The sequence below is a fragment of the Cervus elaphus genome, chromosome 11, assembly GCF_910594005.1.
Source record: "Cervus elaphus chromosome 11, mCerEla1.1, whole genome shotgun sequence".
NCBI lineage: Eukaryota > Metazoa > Chordata > Mammalia > Artiodactyla > Cervidae > Cervus > Cervus elaphus.
This window is the reverse complement of record NC_057825.1, coordinates 97719866-97739252: the sequence shown is the minus strand read 5'-3', so window position 1 is coordinate 97739252 and position 19387 is coordinate 97719866. Positions and strand designations below refer to the sequence as shown.

The window sequence follows — 19387 nt, the reverse complement described above, 5'->3', positions numbered from 1 at the left end:
CCTGCATGCGGAGTTTGGCTTCCCCTCTCTCCTCCTTACAGCTTCTTCAGCTTTCTCTTGAACCCATTTCTGTCTCCACCCGTTCTCTCACTCCAGGTCTCACTGTAATCGCTTACTCCCTCTCCCCCGTCATTCCTCTAGATTCCATTTCCCACCTTGCTTCAGTCCATCTCATATCTACGTTCATGGTCCCTGCTGCTTCTAAAGTACACAAACCTCCTCATGGCCTGGCCTCAACTCATGGCAGTTGGCTCCCCTGTACTCACTGGGCACTGACCTCGACTGTGGCTTAGAGGGCCAGGCCCTCAGAAAGCTGAGGCTGAGCAGGTGCCTTCCAGCCCTGGCAGGCCCCCTCACCGCCCTTTTCCCCTCCCCATCGGACCATCGGAGCCAGACTTCCCTCCCTCCCACTTGCACTGCACTCCCTGTTCCAGGGAGATCTCAGGCTGCCCGATTCCCAAGGCTGGTCTCCCACCCCGGAGGCTCCCCATCACAGCTCTGTCCCCCCAGCTGAGTGTGAGTTTCCGGAAATTTTAGAGTTTCGGGGGTACTCTGAGAGCTCCATGAGGGATCTTGCAATATATCTGTGCCCAAATTATCTTCACGAAAGATGCAGACACCGTCACGAAACTCCACCAGAGACACGTGTAGGGGCCCAACTCCTGCAGCCTGTGGTCCAGGGCAGGGTTTTATTTTGGAGCATCTGGTGATAGAGTGCCCTTGTGTCCTTTCCCCCCACACCCCTGCCCTGGACTATTTCTCTGCTTCCTCTGACCTGCCTTCCCCAAAGACATTTCCCTCAGGCTACAGTTAGGGGACTGAGGCCGTGAATGAACTTGTGCACCAGAGAAATCCTCTGCAGAGGGACTTCAGGGGCGTTGTGACAACGGAGACCAGTGGTTGATAAGCTGCGCTGTCACCGGCAGCCCAGCCCTTTTAGCAGAGGAGAGCCTGTGCAGGAGGGCAGGGCCCCAAACGTCTCAGCAGCCACCTTAGCCCCCAGAGGCAACAGGCTCGTGACAGTACATGCGGACAGCCCTGCAGGGTCAGGAGAAAACCCGGCTTAAGGGGAAAGCTCCCTAGGACGAGGCTTGTTAGATAAAAAGGTAGAAACTCATTCTGAGGGAGGTTGTGTTTCAGGAGGATGTTTACTTAGCGACTGGGAACCAGGGGTGGCTCAGACGGTAAAGAACCCGCCTTCAATGCAGGAGATGCATGTTTGATCCCTGGGTCAGGAAGATCCCCTGGAGGAGGAAATGGCAACCCATTCCAGTATTCTTGCCTGGAGAATCTCCATGGGCAGAGGAGCCTGGCGGGCTACAGTCCACGGGGTCACAAAGAGTTGGACATGACTGAGTGACTAACAGTTTCTCACTTTCAGGAATCAGGGAAAGGCTAAGTTCATTCAATTAACTTAGTATTTAACATGAGGTTAATGTTATCTAGAACTCAGAAGCCTTTAAGGACATTTCAGCATAGCCTTCTTCCCTTCTCCTTGGGAACTTCTGGAAGCAGTGACTGGTCATCAGTCCCTGAGGCTTGGCTGAGCTTGCTGGAGTGCAAGGTCAGAACAGCTTTGCTGAAACCTAGGGAGGGTGTGGCCATCGCTGCAGGGCCCACCCCCTACCTCTCCGGGCCCAGCCTGCCTCTTGAAAATCTCAAGCACTGTTAACTCTTTCCCCTGCAGAACTGAGTCCCAAGGCATGAAAAGTCTCCAGCTGTTAAATCCAATGTTGGCCTCTGTAGAGGTCTCCCATTAGCCCAGGGGGCCCCTCCGGTCAGGGGACAGGACAGTGAATTCTGTTGATTCTTTGGTCTTGATCCCTTCTTCAGCAGCACTGTTCCTTATTCTTGCTCTTATGTGTCATCAACCGCAGTGAGGGTTGGGAAGAGCTTATCAGTTTGTTGTGGTCAGAGGTGGGGATTGTGCCTGGGAGGTACAGGTAGCATAAGGAGGACGGGCTGATGAAGGTCCCGGAGGAGTTTTCAAGGAGAGGGGAGGAGGAGCAGCAAGTCATATCCTACAAATCTCTGGGTGCTGCGTCCTCACCTGCAGCCTGCTCCCAACCTCTGTCATTTGAACTGTACACACCTCTGAGGGTCCACCTCAGATACGCTCCTTTAGGAAGCCACAGGCAGTCCACCTGCTCTGGTCTCCCATCTTTGAGCACCACCACGGACCCTTGTCCTGGCTGAAGGACCAAGATGATGAATGAAACTCCTCACATCCTGTGGACCAGTCAGGTGGTCAGTACCAGGTGAAACACGGTGCGAGGGGGCTGGAGCTGCTGCAGCTTTGTGGGGGCTCCGCGCCCATCCCGACGCACCCCTCTCTCATGGCTCCTGACACCTTGCACAGAAATGCTCTCTCTCCATTTCAGCCCCTAGCCCCACAGGGTCAATGTCATTTGAGCAGGGGCTGAGAATGTCATATTCCCATGTTCACAGTCATGTCCAGGGCTGAGCATGGGGCCCCTGACAGAGAAGGAACTTAACTGGACAGATTCTCAACTGAACCAAATGAACAGAAATAGACCACTGTGGTTACAGAGGAACAGCTGGGCAGTAGAACAGGAGAAAAGGGCTAAGACGACGTCACGATGAGAATTCCATTCTAACTGCAACTCAAGTCTATTAATTGATAGGAACGTTAAGATCATTACTCCAAATGGGTACCTCTAAATGTGATTGTGCAAGAAAATTGTATTTTTCTCTGTGTGTATTTCAATCATATTCTTGGAAAGAAACCTTCTTCCCCCGCTTGGATAGTGCAAAACCCGGATGTGCTCAAATCTAACTTTCATATGGAAAGAGTTTAAATACCATTAGGATTTCTTACCTAAGATCATCATTTACAGTAATTCTAAGCTTTTTCTATTAAGGAAAAACACTTAAGCTTTTCCTTTTTTCAGAAGCCAGGGTGATTTCAACCAAAGAAAAATGAAAGCATTAGTGGATATTACAGAAATGGCATTGCCTCCTAGATCCTGCAGTTTGTAAGTCCTACGTTTATTGCTGGTTCCTTGACAACAGGGAAATGACTTTTTAAATCTTATGACACCAAGTAAATACTTCCTTCTACCTTTCCCTTATTACTCAAAAATAAAGTCAATTTTTTTTTAAAGAATGAACATGAAAAAAATAAAAAAGAATGAACATGAAAGCCAGTGATTTTTGGTGCCTTATTTACATTTAGGTTGGTAATAAGTAAAGCACTCACAATACCTCTTTCTTTTCCCATCATTATTTCCAATGTTAAGGTATCTTACATAAATAAAACCCAGCCTTTTCATTGTGTAAATATGTGCTTTTCAGAACTCTGCAGGCAAGGACTTCCCTGGTAGTACAGTGGATAAGAATCCTTCTGCCAATGCAGGAGACAGGGGTTCTACCCCCGATCTGAGAAGATTCCACATGCCTCGGGGCAACCAGCCCGTGTGCCACAGCTACTGAGCCCACACTCTCGGGCCTGGGAGCTGCAACGGCCGAGCCCAAGTACCACGACTACTGAAGCCTGTGTGCCTAGAGCCTATGCCCTGCAAGAAGAGAAGCCACTGCGATGAGAAACCTGTACCATCTCAACAAAAAGTAGCCCCCAGCTCTCTGCAGCTAGAGAAAGCAACTAGGCTCCAGCACAACCAAAAAAAAAAAAAAAAAAAACAAAAAACCCTCCGGCCAAGAAATTGGAGATGGGTGCTTTAAACACTCAAAGGATTTTGTGGGCTCAAGGTCAAGTTCTGAAGGATGACCCATTTGGCTGTTTTCACCCCACTGATCTGGTGGCTCAGATGCTAAAGAATCTGCCTTTAATGTGGGACACCGAGGTTCAATCCCTGGGTTGGGAAGTTCCCGTGGAGAAGAGAATGGCTAGAATCCCATGGACAGAAGAGCCCGAGAGACCAACTTTTTCACCCCACTGATCAGGCAGCAGGTGTAAACACAGGGCGCTTATGTCAGAGTGGACCCTGGGCAGTCAGCCCCTGGGCAGCCCAGAGGAAGCTGGGGGCTTGGTGTGTAAGCGATTCGATTTCTGGCTCTACTTTCTAGGGTTCTTTACCAGCTTGGTGATCTGGTGGTGATACTTGCTGTCCATGTCCACCTCTATAGAGGAGAATACAAAATACTCTCTCAGAATGGTATATTTGAAAGAAAATATGTTGAACAAAGGCTTCTGTATTCCCAGGAATGAAACATTATCAAAAGTTTATCACTTGGTTATGAGAATTACTGCAGTTTCGGATCTAGGGGATTTATCCTCTAAATACTTATGCACAACTGCCCGTCCCCCATGTCCCCACAAGAGGGCATCTCCCTTCATGAGCCAGCACCCTGGATCACTCTTGCTACGCACAAAGTATTTTCAGCCTCCCCTGATCCGCTCTGCCATTTCATCTGGTTGGGTCAACCTTTCCTTCACAAATTTGGGGTATCATTTTGATTTTCAGCCTACTTAAAATATATTAGAGAAAGAGGCTAAACGTTGTCAACATTGCTTTAAGAAGTAATAAGAACAGTTGCATTTCTGGGTCAGTTGTGAGCAGGCCTCCACACCTCCTCAATGACCTTCGAATGTTCAACTTATCTACTTAAAAGAAAGCTTTGAATTCCTCAAGTTATGTATGATATGAAGAGGAAGTGGCTGACACCTATGCAGGAAAAAGTGCTGTGTCTGGAGTTAATTTTTGACTTTTAACATTGTCACTTACTTACTAGCTCTATGGTCCTGAGCAATTTAACCTTTTCAGGTCTCCACTTCTGAATATACATTGAGAATAAATAATACACCTCTCCTCAACTTTAAAGGGTTGAGTAAGATAATGTAGATGAAAGTATTCTGTAGATTTTAAATCATAGCATAAATGAGGGTTTTAGTGTAGGCTCGGAGCCTCGTATAGAGTAAGGTCTCAATAAATGGAAACTGAATTGCAGGGTACGAAAGAGTCACCACTAATTCCTATGGCAACTTGAAGAGTAATCCAGGGGTGAGGGCAGGCGGGAAATCCCGCTGGCAGATTATACTTGGGCTTAGCACGCTCCAATCTGCTTTCTTAACTGACACCAGGACAGAAGTAATGAACTTCAACATCTGGTTATATGGAGCTAAGGAATCAGTTCAAGTGAACAAACACAGGGAATTCATTTAATTTTCGATGGCATGGGCCCCCTGGAAAGGCAGGCAATAGGCCTGCCCTCAGTGAGTATCTGGAGAGGGCAGACGTCCAGCTGAGGGACCGGGGGACTGCACCCCTTCCCTTCCCTCTCCTGTCCCCTCACCCCCATCCTGCACCTGCCCAGCCTGCCTGCCTCCTCCCCATGCCCGGGACCCAGGCTGGGTGCTTCTGGCTTCTTCCTTCTCTTCTTCTGCTTGTACCTGTAGCTGGTTTCATTCACCTAGGCACTTAATTTTTCTACTGTTCACTATGTTTCCTGGAGCTTTACCTCTCTGCTTTGAGGTCAGAGATGGTATTTCAAGTGTCTTTTGAGTCCCCTCAGCCCCTGTCTGAGGACCAGGTCTGCAGCAGGTGATAGCTGATGAGGAGCCCGGACACCTGTGAAGGTGCTGGGCTCTGGTCCTGAAGGCTGCGGGCATCCTTCAAAGGACTGAGAGCAGGACAAGGACCTGCCTAGCCCTGTCTTTCAGAAAGACGATCTTTAGGGCGGACTTGATGGGAAGCTGGGAGAGAGCAAAGCCAGATTTTAAGGGAAAAACAGGTCCACAATCCTTATCTGAAACCCTCAGGTCTGCATGTGTTTGGGGTTCAGAACATCTTTGTATTTTAGGAAAGCAAACCAATGCCTCTACCACACAGCCTACACCATCTCAGGCAGGGTCTGGGTGCTCTAATGACAAGATAGTCTCAGGGAGTGGGATAAAAGCTGCACATCACTTTTAATTGGTTCTGCCAGAGGAATTTTTAAAAACCTCAAGTGTTCAGAGCTTTTAAAGTTTATGGATTGAGAGAGAGGCTGTGGGTTGGTATTTAAAAGAAAGTCTTCTAAGAAGGATGGGTCTTGCTGACCAAAGACACTTGTGTTTTGCTGAGTGCCTGGAGTGGATCAAGTGGAGCGGTCAGGGAGAAGCACTGCTCAGCCCCATAGAAGGCAGGGTGTCTGGATTGTGGGCAGAATGGGCAGAGGGCAAAGAGGGGGGCCAGCAGGCTAGTGTGGGGTAGATGCTGAAGCTACCCAAGGAAGCCAGGCAGAAGAAGCTGGTGGGGCAGACAAGGGCTTTTAAGAACAGAAATGCCGAGTCCTCAGTTTCAAATCATCTGCATTGTTTTCCATAAGTCCCCCCCCCCCCCCCCCCCCCCCGTCCGCCCTCACATACCTGATGCCTGCCTACAATAGGACTGTCTAACAGAAGGATCAAGTGAGCCACCTAGGTAACTTTAAAATTTCTAGTAATAGTGCTAAAAAAATAAAAAGAAATAGTGTAATTGTAATAATATACTTTATTTACCCAATACATCCTAAATAGTGTCATGTAATCAATAAAAGGGTTTCCCTGGTGGCTTAGATGGTAAAGAATCTGCCTGCAATGCAGGAGACCTGGGTTCAGTCTCTGGGTTGGGAAGATCACTTGGAGAAGTAAACAGCTACCCACTCCAGTATTTTTGCCTGGAGAATTCCATGGACAGAGGAGCCTGACGGGCTACAGTCCACCGGGTCACAAAGAGTTGGACACGCCTGAGGGACTAACACTCAAAATCAATAAAAAATTACTGAGACCTTTCACTTTTTATTGGTACCAAGTGTTTGGAATTTGGAGCGTATTTTACACTAACAACCTTCTCAGTCCAGACTTGCCACATCTCAGCAGGCAGCTGTGCCTGGCGGCTCCTGGACTGGGCAGTGCAGCCCTAGATTCCCCAGGGGCCTCAGGGTTGGGTGGGAGGGTGGCTCCCAGGCCCTACTCCCAGCTCTGTGCTGGGTGAGTCTCCCTGGGACTCTCATAGATTCAGTGTTTCTAGCCCTGGACAATCTGACTCCCAACAACCGGGGGATTTAGGCCAGGTGCCTTATCTATGAGCACGAACACGTTCTTCTCTAGTTAGATCTTTTAAGAAAGGCTGGAAGCATGCCTTGACACTGCAAGGGAAAATCTGGAGTACGAGTTTTCCCGTAAAAACTCTGATTTTACATGCGTGCCCATAGCTTCAAGGCATGGAGCAGGTGGGACTATCCTTGCCCCCACTCTTTTCATTATAAATGAACACGTTTAGTTTCGACAACCGTAATAAAGAGATTTCTCACACTAACAACAAAGCCCTACATTTTCACTTGTTTTTATTGGTCAGAGATTGGATTTCATTTGTAATGATTAATCCTGAGACTCTGCAAGCACTTATACACACTTGAATGCCATAAAATAAGGGAGCTGATGAAGAAGCTGAAATAAAGTGTCTGCAAAAATAAACATCACAGGGTCATTTTTCTCTGGCTAGAGAACTCTCCAGAATCTCTGAAAAGATGACCTATGTGTGTGGGGACAGCCCAAACCATACCAATAAGGCACTTACTAAACATGAGTCATCCAGAACTTAGCCCCGCCGTGGAGGCACCCACTCCTCAAAGCCTGGTGCCCCTCGCCCCAGTTAGCCATCCAAGCCCATTCAAACAAAACTGATTATTTTTTTAGTGAGGGACGTAGATAAAATTCTCAAATGAATTGCCTGAGAAGTCTATTTGACATATGATCACCTAAAATCTTGGCTTCTCAGAAGAACTATAAAAAATTTCATTAATGTCACACCAATCTCCAACGTCCTCCTACCAGCATCTTGTCATTTAACAGCATCAAGTCTCAGGTGGTTTATACACAAGAAGCTAAAGTGACTGCATCTCCGCCAAATAGTATGCAATTATAAACCAAGTTTATCCTGTATGCTGTCATTTAAACTTTAAGTTGCGTTCCATAGAAAAGGTATTATGCATTTCATAATCCGGGGAGTATGTCAGCAACACGCACAGTTACATCTACCCTCACTCTGTTTTCTACAAAAGAAAGAGATCAAGTTATGCTTGTTACTGTTCTATATTGTTCTCCCTTAAGCACCAGGCACGTGGTCTCTGGAAGCCCAGAACTTGGACTAATGAAAGGTCTACACGTGGTATGACACAGCGTGTAATTTCTGTGTTCTGGTGGGATTACTGACGGCCATGGAGAAGAAGGCGGCCAGCCTCTCTGCTCTTTGCTCTTCTCTCCCACCATCTATTTCTTCTGAGACCCCTGCCCTACCATGGAGACTTGAAGGTGTTAGGTCTCTCAACTCAATTTTTCTTCCCACCTCCAGGAAATAAAGCCCACCTGGCTCTTTCTAAGTAGAGACTGGAAGAAGGAGGGGAAAGCAGGTGAGGGGTACGTTTCACGAGTTCAGGTCAGGTTCCTGCAGATCTGAGAATACTCACGGCCATGTGGGGTCCTTCCTGCCACATATGCAGCTGAGTAGACCTGTCTGTGGCATGAGATGGCCTTCTGCCCATCCCTGACCTGGGTGTGGGAGTGGTGTGTATGTGTGTGTTTGGAATTGTGGATATTCTACCTTGAAATAAACTTTCCAACTCAAAGACTGACTGTTAAGAGTCCAGAGTTTTTATAGAGAAAGAAGATATGGAAATTTCAGGTCTACAAGGAAAATGTGGTAAGAAAGAGCAATGAATAAGATGATGAGTTATGCTTCCAGACATACTTCTACTCTAAAGGCTACTTTTGTTTTAGATAAGCAAAGCGTTCTGTTCTGAAAGAAAGGTCCTTGGGATGAAAATAAGAGAAAAAATAGGTCCTAGTAAGGATCCAAGTCCTGATAACTGTTTTCAGGGTCTGGCAGTTCTGCCACATGTTCAGAGCTGATGACTGGTAGATCTGAGGATCTGAATTCTCCTCCTGGTTCTAATGTTAACTATTTAGCCTTAAACTTCCTTGTGGCTTTTTTACAATGGGAATAAAGAACCCAATTCCCAACCTTCTTTATAGGTTGTTGTTGAAGAAAATGTGATAAAGTGCTTTGAAAGACATTATTTTATGAACATAAATGAAGTACTAAACAAATACCTGACTAGGAATTTGCATGCCATTAAAAGACACTTACTCCTTGGAAAGAAGGTTATGACCAATCTAGACAGCATATTAAAAAGCAGAGACATTACTTTGCCAACAAAGGTCTGTCTAGTCAAGGCTACGGTTTTTCCAGTGGTCATGTATGGATGTGAGAGTTGGACTATATAAAGAAAGCTGAGCGCTGAAGAATTGATGCTTTTGAACTGTGATGCTGGAGAAGTCTCTTAAGAGTCCCTTGGACTGCAAGGAGATCCAACCAGTCCATCCTAAAGGAGATCAGTCCTGGGTGTTCATTGGAAGGATGGATGTTGAAGCTGAAACTCCAATACTTTGGCCACCTGATGTGAACAGCTGACTCATTGGAAAAGACCCTGATGCTGGGAAAGATTGAGGGCAGGAGGAGAAGGGGATGACAGAGGATGAGATGGTTGGATGGCATCACCGACTCAATGGACATGAGTTTGGGTAAACTCCAGGAGTTGGTGATGGACAGAGAGGCCTGGTGTGCTGTGGTCCATGGGGTCGCAAAGAGTTGGACACAACTGAGCGACGAACTGAACTGAACTGAATATATCTACTGCCTGTATGACAAGGTCTCATCTCTAACATTCTATGTATGTTTTTTCTCTCTAAAACTTCTCTGTATATTCCCAGCCTGTTCAAAATAGAATTCCAAGTGCATATCATCTGTAGGACTGGGCAATGCTATGTTGTTTCTGGACCTAACCCAAAGTTCCAAGAACCAGACCATCTCTAAACTTCTTCCCAGTTTGAAAACTCATCTAATCTAAGCAACAACAATCTCTAGCCAGGAACCTCTCTTCTTTGCCTTTGGACTATTATTTTAGCAGCTTATTATTATTTTTTTAAAGCTCATTTCTCCATCCCATGGCTACGTGTCTTCTGACACCACTAATGATGGAGTGCTGGGGCCAACCTGGGCATCTCTCCCCTGCTGACTGTCCAAGAGCCTGCCTGTGACTCACGCCTTGGGCTATCCAGCACTGGGGTGCTGGGTGGTTGTCACCATAATGTTTACAGGATTTGGAAATTCCACCTCAAGCTCTACTCCAAGGGTGTTGATCCTGGCTAGCTGCTTTCACGAAAAACAATCCAAGCACCCTGGCTCACTTGGGGAATCTGGCATTCTTGGGCTTTTGATACTGAGACAGTGGAAAACTTTATCAGTATCCATGCTGCCAATAATTTTTATCCATTTGAGCACTTAATCTTTTACACATTTACCCAGCAATTTCCAAGGCTTACTATGGATCAGAGTTAGCACTCTTCTGCTAGAAGAGAATACCTCATGGTTCTGATAGACATGTTCGTAGGCAACATGTGAGAACGTTTTAGACATTTAGGCATCAGCATTTTATAATGTCCATCGCAGAGTCCTTGTACATGTTTTGTTGGAATTACACTTCAGCATTTCATTTTATTTGAAGCAACTGTAAATAGTATTGTATATTTTAATTTGGTTTCTACTTGTGGTCAGCATATACAAGCCTAACTGATTTTTGTGTGTTGATCTTGCATCCTGTAATATTATAGAACTTATTCATTAGTTCTATTTGATAGGTTCTTTGTGATTTTCTATATAGACAAGCATGTTGTCTTCAAATAGACACAGTTTTATCTCTTCTTTTCCAATATATGTCTTATACTTATTTTTCTTGCCGTATTTCAGAGGCTAGAATTTCCAGGATGACACTGAATCAGAGTGATGATAGTAAACATCCTCATCTCGCTTTCACTCCTAGAGGGACAGCATCCGCTCTTTCACTATTAAGTATGATGTTAGCTGTGGTTTGCAGATGTTCTTTGCAAGGTTGAGGAAGTTCCCCTAGAGTACTGAGAATTTTTATAATGCATGGGTGTTAAATTTCTTTTTTTTTGTTTTTTTTTTTTTTTGGGTGTTAAATTTCATCAAATGTTTTTTCTGCATCAATTGATATAATCATATGCCCTTTCTTCTTTAGCCTGTTGCTATAGTTGATTACACTGGTCGATTTTTGAATACTGAACCAGTCTTGCATACCTGGAGTAAATCCCACCTGGTCATGAGCATGATCTTTTCATACAATGTAAGATTTAAGTTAACATTTTCTTAAACCTTTTTTTAAATGTCTAGTTTATGGGAGATATTGGTCTGTTATTTTCATTTTTGTCTTCGCCTGGCTTTGGCATCAGGGAAATGGCCTCATATGATTTGGGAAGTGATCCCTCCTTTTTCTTTTTCTGGGAGAATATATAAAATTAATGTTAATTCTTCTTTAAATATACGGTAAAATTTTGCAGTGTAACCATCAGAACCTGGAGTTTTTTTTTTTTTTTTTCAGGGTGGAAGCAAATTTTAAACAACAAATTTCTTAAATAGTTACAGGGCTATTCTGTTCAATCCCTGGGTTGGAAAGATCCCCTGGAGAAGGGAAAGGCTACCCACTCCAGTATTCTGGCCTGGAGAATTCCATGGACTATGTCCATGGGGTTGCAAAGAGTTGGACATGACTGAGTGACGTTCACTTCACTTCATTGTGGTTAAGTATTTTAACTTGGCTGAGTTTTGATAATCTGTTGTTTCCAAGAAATTGGTCCATTTCACATAAATCATCAAATTTATGTGTGTAGAGTGTTCACAGGATTATCTTATCCTTTTGACATCTGCAGGGTCTAAAGTGATACTCCCAATTCACTCTTGATACTGGTTATTTGTGTTTTCTCTCTTCTCTTCAATCATGCTAGAATTTTTAAATTTATTCAAAGAACCAGCTTTTTGCTTATTAATTTTCTCTATTGTTTTCCTGTTTTCGATTTCATTGATTTCTGCTCTCGGCTATATTATTTCCTTTCTTCTGCGTGTCTTGGCTTTTCAAGTTTCTCAAAGTAGGATTTAGATAATCGACTTCAGATCTTTACTCAATTCTAACATAGTATTTAGTGCTATGAAAGTGAAGTGAAAGTGAAAGTTGCTTGGTCATGTCCAATTCTTTTGCGACCCCATGGACTATACAGTTGATGCAATTCTCCAGGGCAGAATACTGGAGTGGGTAGCCTTTTCCTTCTCTAGGGGATCTTCCCAATCCAGGGATCAAACCCAGGTCTTCTGCATTGCAGGAGGATTCTTTACCAGCTGAACCACAAGGGAAGTCCATTTAGTGCTGTAAATTTACATATTGGTGTTGTTTTAGCTGTATCCTACAAATCTTGATATGCTGTCTTTTTTGTGTGCATAATTTTTCTTTCTATGTATATTATAAATTTCCTTTGAAATTTCCTTTTTGACCTATGGGTTATTTATTTAGAAGTGTGCTGTTTAATTTCCAAGTGTTTGGGAATTTTCCTGTTGTCTTTCCATTACTGACTTTTAGCTTGACTCTGCTTTGGTGAGAGAACACACTATGATTTCAATTCTTTTAAATTTGTTAAGGTTTTTTTTTTTTTTTTATGTACCAGAATAAGGCTTATCTTCATGAATGTTCCATGGGAGACTGTGTATCCTACTGTTCTTGGGTGAAGTGTTCTATCAACATCAATCAGATCCTGTTGTTTGATGGTATGGTTCAGTTCCTCTATATCCTGTCTAGTAGTCTATTAATTGCTTAAAGTAGGGTTAAGTCCTAACTATAATTGTGGATTTGTCTATCTATCTTTTCAATACTATCAATTTTTGCTTCACGTATTTTGAAGTGCTATTATTTCTTCATACACATTTCCAACTGGTATATCTTCTTAGTGGGTTGACCCTTTTATCTTTATGTAATTTCCCTATTTGTCCCTAGTAATTTTATTTGCTATAAAATCCACCTTTTAATATTAATATAGCCACTCTTGATTTTTTAAATTAATTTTTACATGATGTATTTTCTAATATTTTTACTTTCAATCTACCTATGTCATTATGTTTGATCTGAGTTTCTTGTGGACAGTAAATAGTTGGGTCATTAAAAAAAATCAACTCTACCAATCTCTATCATTTAGTTTCTGTATTTAGACCACTCACATCTAATGTGATTATTGAAAATGTTAGGGCATAATTCTGCCATATTGTCTATTGTACACTGTTTATTCCTTTTGCTTCCTATTCCTCTTTTTCCCCTTCAATGGCTCACTAGTACATTTCTCGGAGCTTCATTTTGATTTATTCATGGTGTTTTTTTAATATGGTACTTTGTATAGTTTCCTTAGGGGTTGCTTTAAGTAGTGCCATACACATAGATAACTTATCAGTCTACTGGCATCCACTTTGAAGTATAGAAACTTTACCTCCATTTAAGTCCCTTTATCCTACAGTTTACTCTGGGATCAGAATATAGCTTTAGAAGTCTGGGTCCAAAATATGAGGTCCTGTGGTTCCTGAACTTGAGGTGTGACCTTGAGGTCTCAAGCCATTCCTGTACCAATAACATCTTATTTGTATAGGCACTGGGCTTGCAGGTACTTCATGTAACATGAATTTAGTTTAAAGAAACATAAGAATATAACCATTCACTATAGCTCAGATCTCAGATGTCTGATAAAAACCCTAGGTAGATGGTCAGATTCAATATATAGTATCATACCTGTGGCTATAATTGGGTAAAATGAAGTACTGGTCTCAGAAGTTGTGGATCCCACCATGAATAGCCACTCCACTTTTAGGATTTGTTTTTACGCTAAGTCACTTCAGTTGTGTCCGACTCTGTGCAACCCCATCGACTGCTGCCTTAAAACCAACAAGCAACTAATCATGTTTCTTGCCCTTTATTGCTTTTCAAGCCCCTAAATCATCCAGTTAGTAGAACAAAGTACACAGTTCTAGATCATGCAGTGTATTATGTTCCCAGGTCAGTGTGCTAATCCCTAGCTGACTCACATTTTGGCATGATCAGAAATGTACTTTAGATAAATTAGTCATATAATTGGAATGAAGAAACTGGTAGCAGGAAGATCATGCTTCTATAGAGGCCTGGGAACAAAGCAGGGAAGGCCTGAACAAAGGTATGGCTACAGAGACATAAAGGAATAGAATTATTATACGCAGGAGAAGCTGTGGAAATAGAATGTGAAAGGATACAGCAAGTGACTGGGTTCTGGAGCTGAGGAAGGAGACAGAGTCCATGGTTTTGACTCTGGGTGGCAGCACTAATGAAAGAGAAAGAGCCGGGGGGTGTGGTGGAATGGAGAGGAATGTGAGGTTCTGAACACATAAGAGTGTGCGGTCTTGGTGACTGGCTGGAAAGACTGGTTAGGAACTCGAGGAAGACATCAGAGTTAGGGATCTTGATTTGGGAGGCTCCTGGACACAGGCGAGAGTAAAAGATGTGGGAATGGATGACATCACCATTAGGAGGCTGCTGAGAAAAAGAAACATATCAAAGATCGAACGTTGGTAAGAAAAACAACAACAACAAAACAAATCAAGGGAGTGTAGCTGGACAGCAAAGAGCAGATGGTTCAAAGCAGGCATGAGCTGCAGGCATAGTCTGCAAAGACGCCAAGCAAGTCAGGGACTGGGAAAGGGCCACTGGTCGGGCCCAGGACACGGAGGTCATGGCGGCACACAAGTCCAGATGCCAGAAACCAGACTCAGGGGACAGGAAGGCAGAAAGGAGGGCCCACGGGAGGTCCGAGGATGGGAGAGAGAACAAGCAGGAGAGCCCGGCAGCCACAACGCTTGACGGGTGTGGCTATTTGCTCTGGTTTGGGAAAACACCAGAATGTTGCAGGCTGGGAGGAAGAGTACCTAAGGAAAGAATGAACCGGGGCTGGAGAAGGACAGAGGGAGGAGATGAGGTCAGGGAATCAGAAGGGAAATGGATCAGGCATTTCTTCCTCTGGGATGGGAGGAAGCAGCGGGGCACAAAGCTAGGGAAAAATTTAAGGTGGAAACAAAGCAAGTACAGGATGCTGCTCCAAAGCCTCTGAACACACGGTTACTCTTCTCTTTAACCTATGATGCTTCTCTTGTTGAAATCTGTGTGATTCCGCTGGGGCCTAGGGGGTTTCCAAATCTGACTAATCAGCAACATTAACTGGGAAACTTAAAAAATACAGATTCCTAGGCCCAAACCCAGCCCCAGTGAATAAGAATTTCTGGTGGAGGGGGCCTAGGAATCTGCACTGTAAAGCCTCCTCAGTGATTCCTATGGTGATCTGGGTTTGAGACCTCCAAGCATGTTTTTAACCAAAGACGTGTATCAGAATGACAGGGGCAGGCACTGAGTCCACAGCACAGCTACTGACATTTCCAAAAGCTCCCCGGGAGATCTGGTGCGCACCCTGGTTAAGAACCACAGTGAGGAGATGGGACTGAAAAAGCAACCTGGTCAGGAAGGATACTGAAGTCACCATACAGACTGCTTCTCTGTTCCTGACATCACCTGACAATTTCCTGTGGACATTTTTCCTATCAAAACAGCGCCTGCTCCCAGCCTGGCTGTTGCAGGTGGACTGATATGATTGCTTGTGACTTGTCAATGCATTTCCGAGGCAGCCAGGCCGGTGGGGAGGTCAGCTCTGCTCGTTGGAGAGAGACTGGCTTTGGAACTGTTTTTGCATCTCCTTTAAGTGAAAGCATATAGAAAAACATTGCTTTTTCTCTGAACTAACCACACACTGAACCTTATGAAAGAAACAGTAAGATGCAGAACAGAGACGAGGTGGTAGAAAGAGCCACATTTCACTAATTCAAACAAAAATCTGATCAAGTAGATTCACAATTAATTTGGTCTGAAAATTCCTTGCCCTCTTCTGTTGATTTTTTTTTTTAAAGCAGCAGCAACAATACAATAACAAGTACAGAAATGAGAGCCTGACACACGCTTGTCTGGCTTTGAGAGAGGCTGCAAGCCCAGCCCTTTTAATACCTCCCAGAGAAACATTTTCTTTTATCCAAAATGGTGGTGTGATCCAGTCCCTGCTCCAACAGCCCCAGTGCCTCATCTGTTGGAGTCTTTTAAGTTTACGGCACAGACGGAAGCTGTCAGTTTCTCTCTCTTTTTATAGGACATTCACATTTGCATTCTCAACAGACAGTACACGCCTCAAAGGCCATATTCCCCCCAACATAATAATCCTACGCTTGAAATATGAACAAGATAATAGTAGCATGAAAATATTCTTACCCCGATGAAGGCTGGCTCCAGCTGTGGCTTAGTAAGTCAAAAACTAGTAAACTTGCTTGTAATAACATCCTAAAAATTCCAAAGGTTATTTTCCCTCATCCACAGTTAAAAAGCCATCTCCTACAGAACAGTGTCATGTCTGTGACGTGTCCAGGATTAAGGCAAGAGAGTTCTTGGTTATAGTAATTTGTCTGGTTAGAGATTAAAGAAAAAAAAAAAAACTTGAGCTGTCAGTTAATATTTTTCACTTAACAACAACAACAAAAAAGCCATTTTCATGCTTCACAGAAGAACTGTGTGATTTTTAAACAGGTAAATTCTCCTCCGTCTCTGGCATCTGATAGTTTTTTTGCATGTCAGCGTAAGCAAGCAAGCAAAACACGACCGATGAAGTTTCAAATGCGTCTTAGTTACATAAACGGAAGTTAGCTTTCTTTGATATAGAATTACCAAAGCATCTCACTGAAAAAGCAAAATCCTCCTTGCAATTAATAAAGAATTGGGGGTATTCTAACCAAGCTGAAAACTAAGAACCTTCAAATTCCAAATCTTTCCATTCCTGGATGAGCTTTGGTATTCACATGTTAATAGGATGCCTGCTTTTTTTTTTTGGCCAATGTTCAGGCCAAAGAGTCTGTGAAACAGACTTTTTCCATCTTATGACCTGTTTTAGAATTTCTTTCTTGCAAAATGTTAGTTATTTTGCTTGGTAGATTGCCTGAATTCATTCTTATTTTCTCTCTCTCCCATTACTTTATCTCTCTCCTGTCTCTCTTCTCTCCCACCTTTCCCCTCTTTTTCTTCTATTCTTTGATAAATTATATATTTAAATTAGAGTCCACTTGGACCTACAGTCTATGTCTGACTTGGCAGGGTTGCTAGAGTTAGCAAATAAAAATACATATTCCCAGTGAAATTTGAATTTCAGGTAAAAAATACACACTCCCCACCCGTTTTTTGGTTTTGTTTTGTTTTTTTAAGTGTAAGTATGTCTCAAATGGGGCTTTCCTGATAGCTCAGCTGGTAGAAAATCCACCTGCAATGCTGGAGACCCTGTTCGATTCCTGGGTCAGGAAGGTACCCTGGAGAAGGAACAGGCTATCGACTCCAGTATTCTTGAGCTGCCCTGGTGGCTCAGCTGGTAAAGAATCTGCTGCAATGCAGGAGACCTGGGTTCAGTCTCTAGGTTGGGAAGATCCCCTGGAGAAGGGAATGGCAACCCACTCCAGTATTCTGGCCTGGAGAATCCCCATGGACAAAGGAGCCTGGTGGGTTACTGTCCATGGGGTCACAACGAGTCGGACACGACTGAGCGGCTAAGTCTCAAATACTGCATGAGACATACTTACACTCATAAACTATTCCTCATTCATCTGAAACGCAAATGGAACTGGGTGTCTTGTGTTTTATCTGGCAATCCTAGTTTAGAGGTTAAACAGAGGGACATGAAACAACAAAGACTTCCATTTACAACTCCTGGCAGAAGAGACATTTCCACTCCTGTCCTTCTGAATGCCTTTGGTCTAGGCACAGCCTTCTCCATGGCATTACTTCAGTTTATTTCTGATCAATCCAGTTTGAATAAAAGATCCACAGGGGGTACCACATCCTGACACTGAAGGAGTCCACTCAGAGCTCCAGGGCTGACCCAGTATCACCGGAATCCAGAACTTGTGAAACTGGTCCCTCAGGCAACACGCGATCTTAGTGCAAGCAGATACCATACAAACACTTGAGTTTTAACGGCTCACTTTTCTTCCAAGTTTGAACCTCACATTTAATGCTTTCAAAGGCACTGGTTTCTGCTGTTCTGACTCTGAGACTGTACAGCATGATTGGGAACGGTATGATTAAAAAAAAAAAAGAAGAACAATTCAAATGTACTTCAAAATGTAATGAAATGATCACCTCTTGGACATTCTGAGGGGAAAATAAAAATAATGATATGCTACAGACATTTAAAGATAAGATAAACACATTATGCTAATTCTTAATTCAAGTGTATTTTCCAACATCTAAGTACTCCCAGGGGTATCACACAATTTAGAAATGCTGTTCTCTAGTTTACAGACACAGTCATATTCAGTATTTGGAAATAATCTGAAGTCTAATAGCGGAAATGAAGGCTGTAGAGAAGTGCAGTTAAAAGCGTGAGCTCAGGTGGCAAAATGAGTTGAAATCCCAGCTCTGTCACACAATGGCTGTGTGACTCTGGGCAAATTACTTACCCTCTCAGCGCATCATTTCCCTTATCTGTAAATGGGGATAACCATCCCAGAGAGCTGTGAGAATAACATGAGTAAAATCTTAGAACAGTGCCTAGCACATAGTAAATGCTCAGTAACTTTAAGGGGTGAGAGTCATACGACCTAGCCAAAACTGTCAGCAGGAAAACAAAACTCACAAAAGTAAGAGACTATCTCCATTTTCATAAGTGACTAGTGAGAAAAAAAAAGATTTTTTTGTTTTTGTTTTTGTGGTCAAATGGATAACATCTATTTTTTCAAAATTAAAAATAAAGATATTTTATGCATTTATTCATTAAAAAGTCCTCTGTTTTTAGAGGAATCTGCTTCTGAAACTAGCATCACCCTGTTTCAAGAAGTAAGGCTGTAGGGTCACCAGTTCTACCCAACTCCTGGTTGTTCTTCTCGTCTCACCCTGCTTATTAATTTTCCTTACTTAACAAAACTCCAAAAGCAAATGAATAATACCCTCTCCCCCATCCCTACAATCCAATTAATCTAACTCAATCCTCTCAGTTTAGTGTTAGACAGACTTTCAAATGAAACAGTCCCCAGTTGCCGGGTTCCCTGCCATCTGGTGACGCAGAACTTCATTTGTTTGTGTTTGGAAGCGGCGGCTGAGCCCGTGTGCGGAGGGCTCCAGCTCAGCCCGTGCTTCTGCAGTCTGAGGCGGTGTCAAAGAAAGGGTGCCTTCAAGTCTGACACTTATAGGGGAATTTCCTTGCTGGGTCATGCTACCTATGTGAGCTCTCTGAGCCTGGGTTCCTTACCTATAAGAAGGGAGATTCTAATGCTGTCAATGTTTTCGAGTTGCTATGAGGATTCAAAGAACTGACTCGTCTACAGGGTGATCTTGTGTTCAGTTTACGCCAGCTGTCCCTGCATCACTGTTATATATTGTACAACCCTCCGAGTTTTAGAAAGCATCAGCATGCAGTCTGGTCTACAGTTAGTATTCAGTATTTGTAACCTCTTCA

General features: G+C 43.6%; 1 protein-coding gene across 8 annotated transcripts in view; it reads right to left on the bottom strand.

Moving 5' to 3' along the window:
- AFF3 (AF4/FMR2 family member 3) overlaps positions 1-19387 on the bottom strand; it is a 612117-nt gene that overhangs the window by 146129 nt on the left and 446601 nt on the right. For 5 of the 8 annotated variants that reach the window (XM_043918598.1, XM_043918593.1, XM_043918592.1 and 2 more), the window contains one exon: positions 18393-18446. The exons of the other annotated variants lie outside the window; for them this stretch is intronic. In XM_043918598.1, coding sequence (XP_043774533.1) covers positions 18393-18446 — 54 coding nt within the window. The remainder of the gene's footprint in view (positions 1-18392; positions 18447-19387) is intronic. 8 annotated transcript variants of the gene reach the window in all.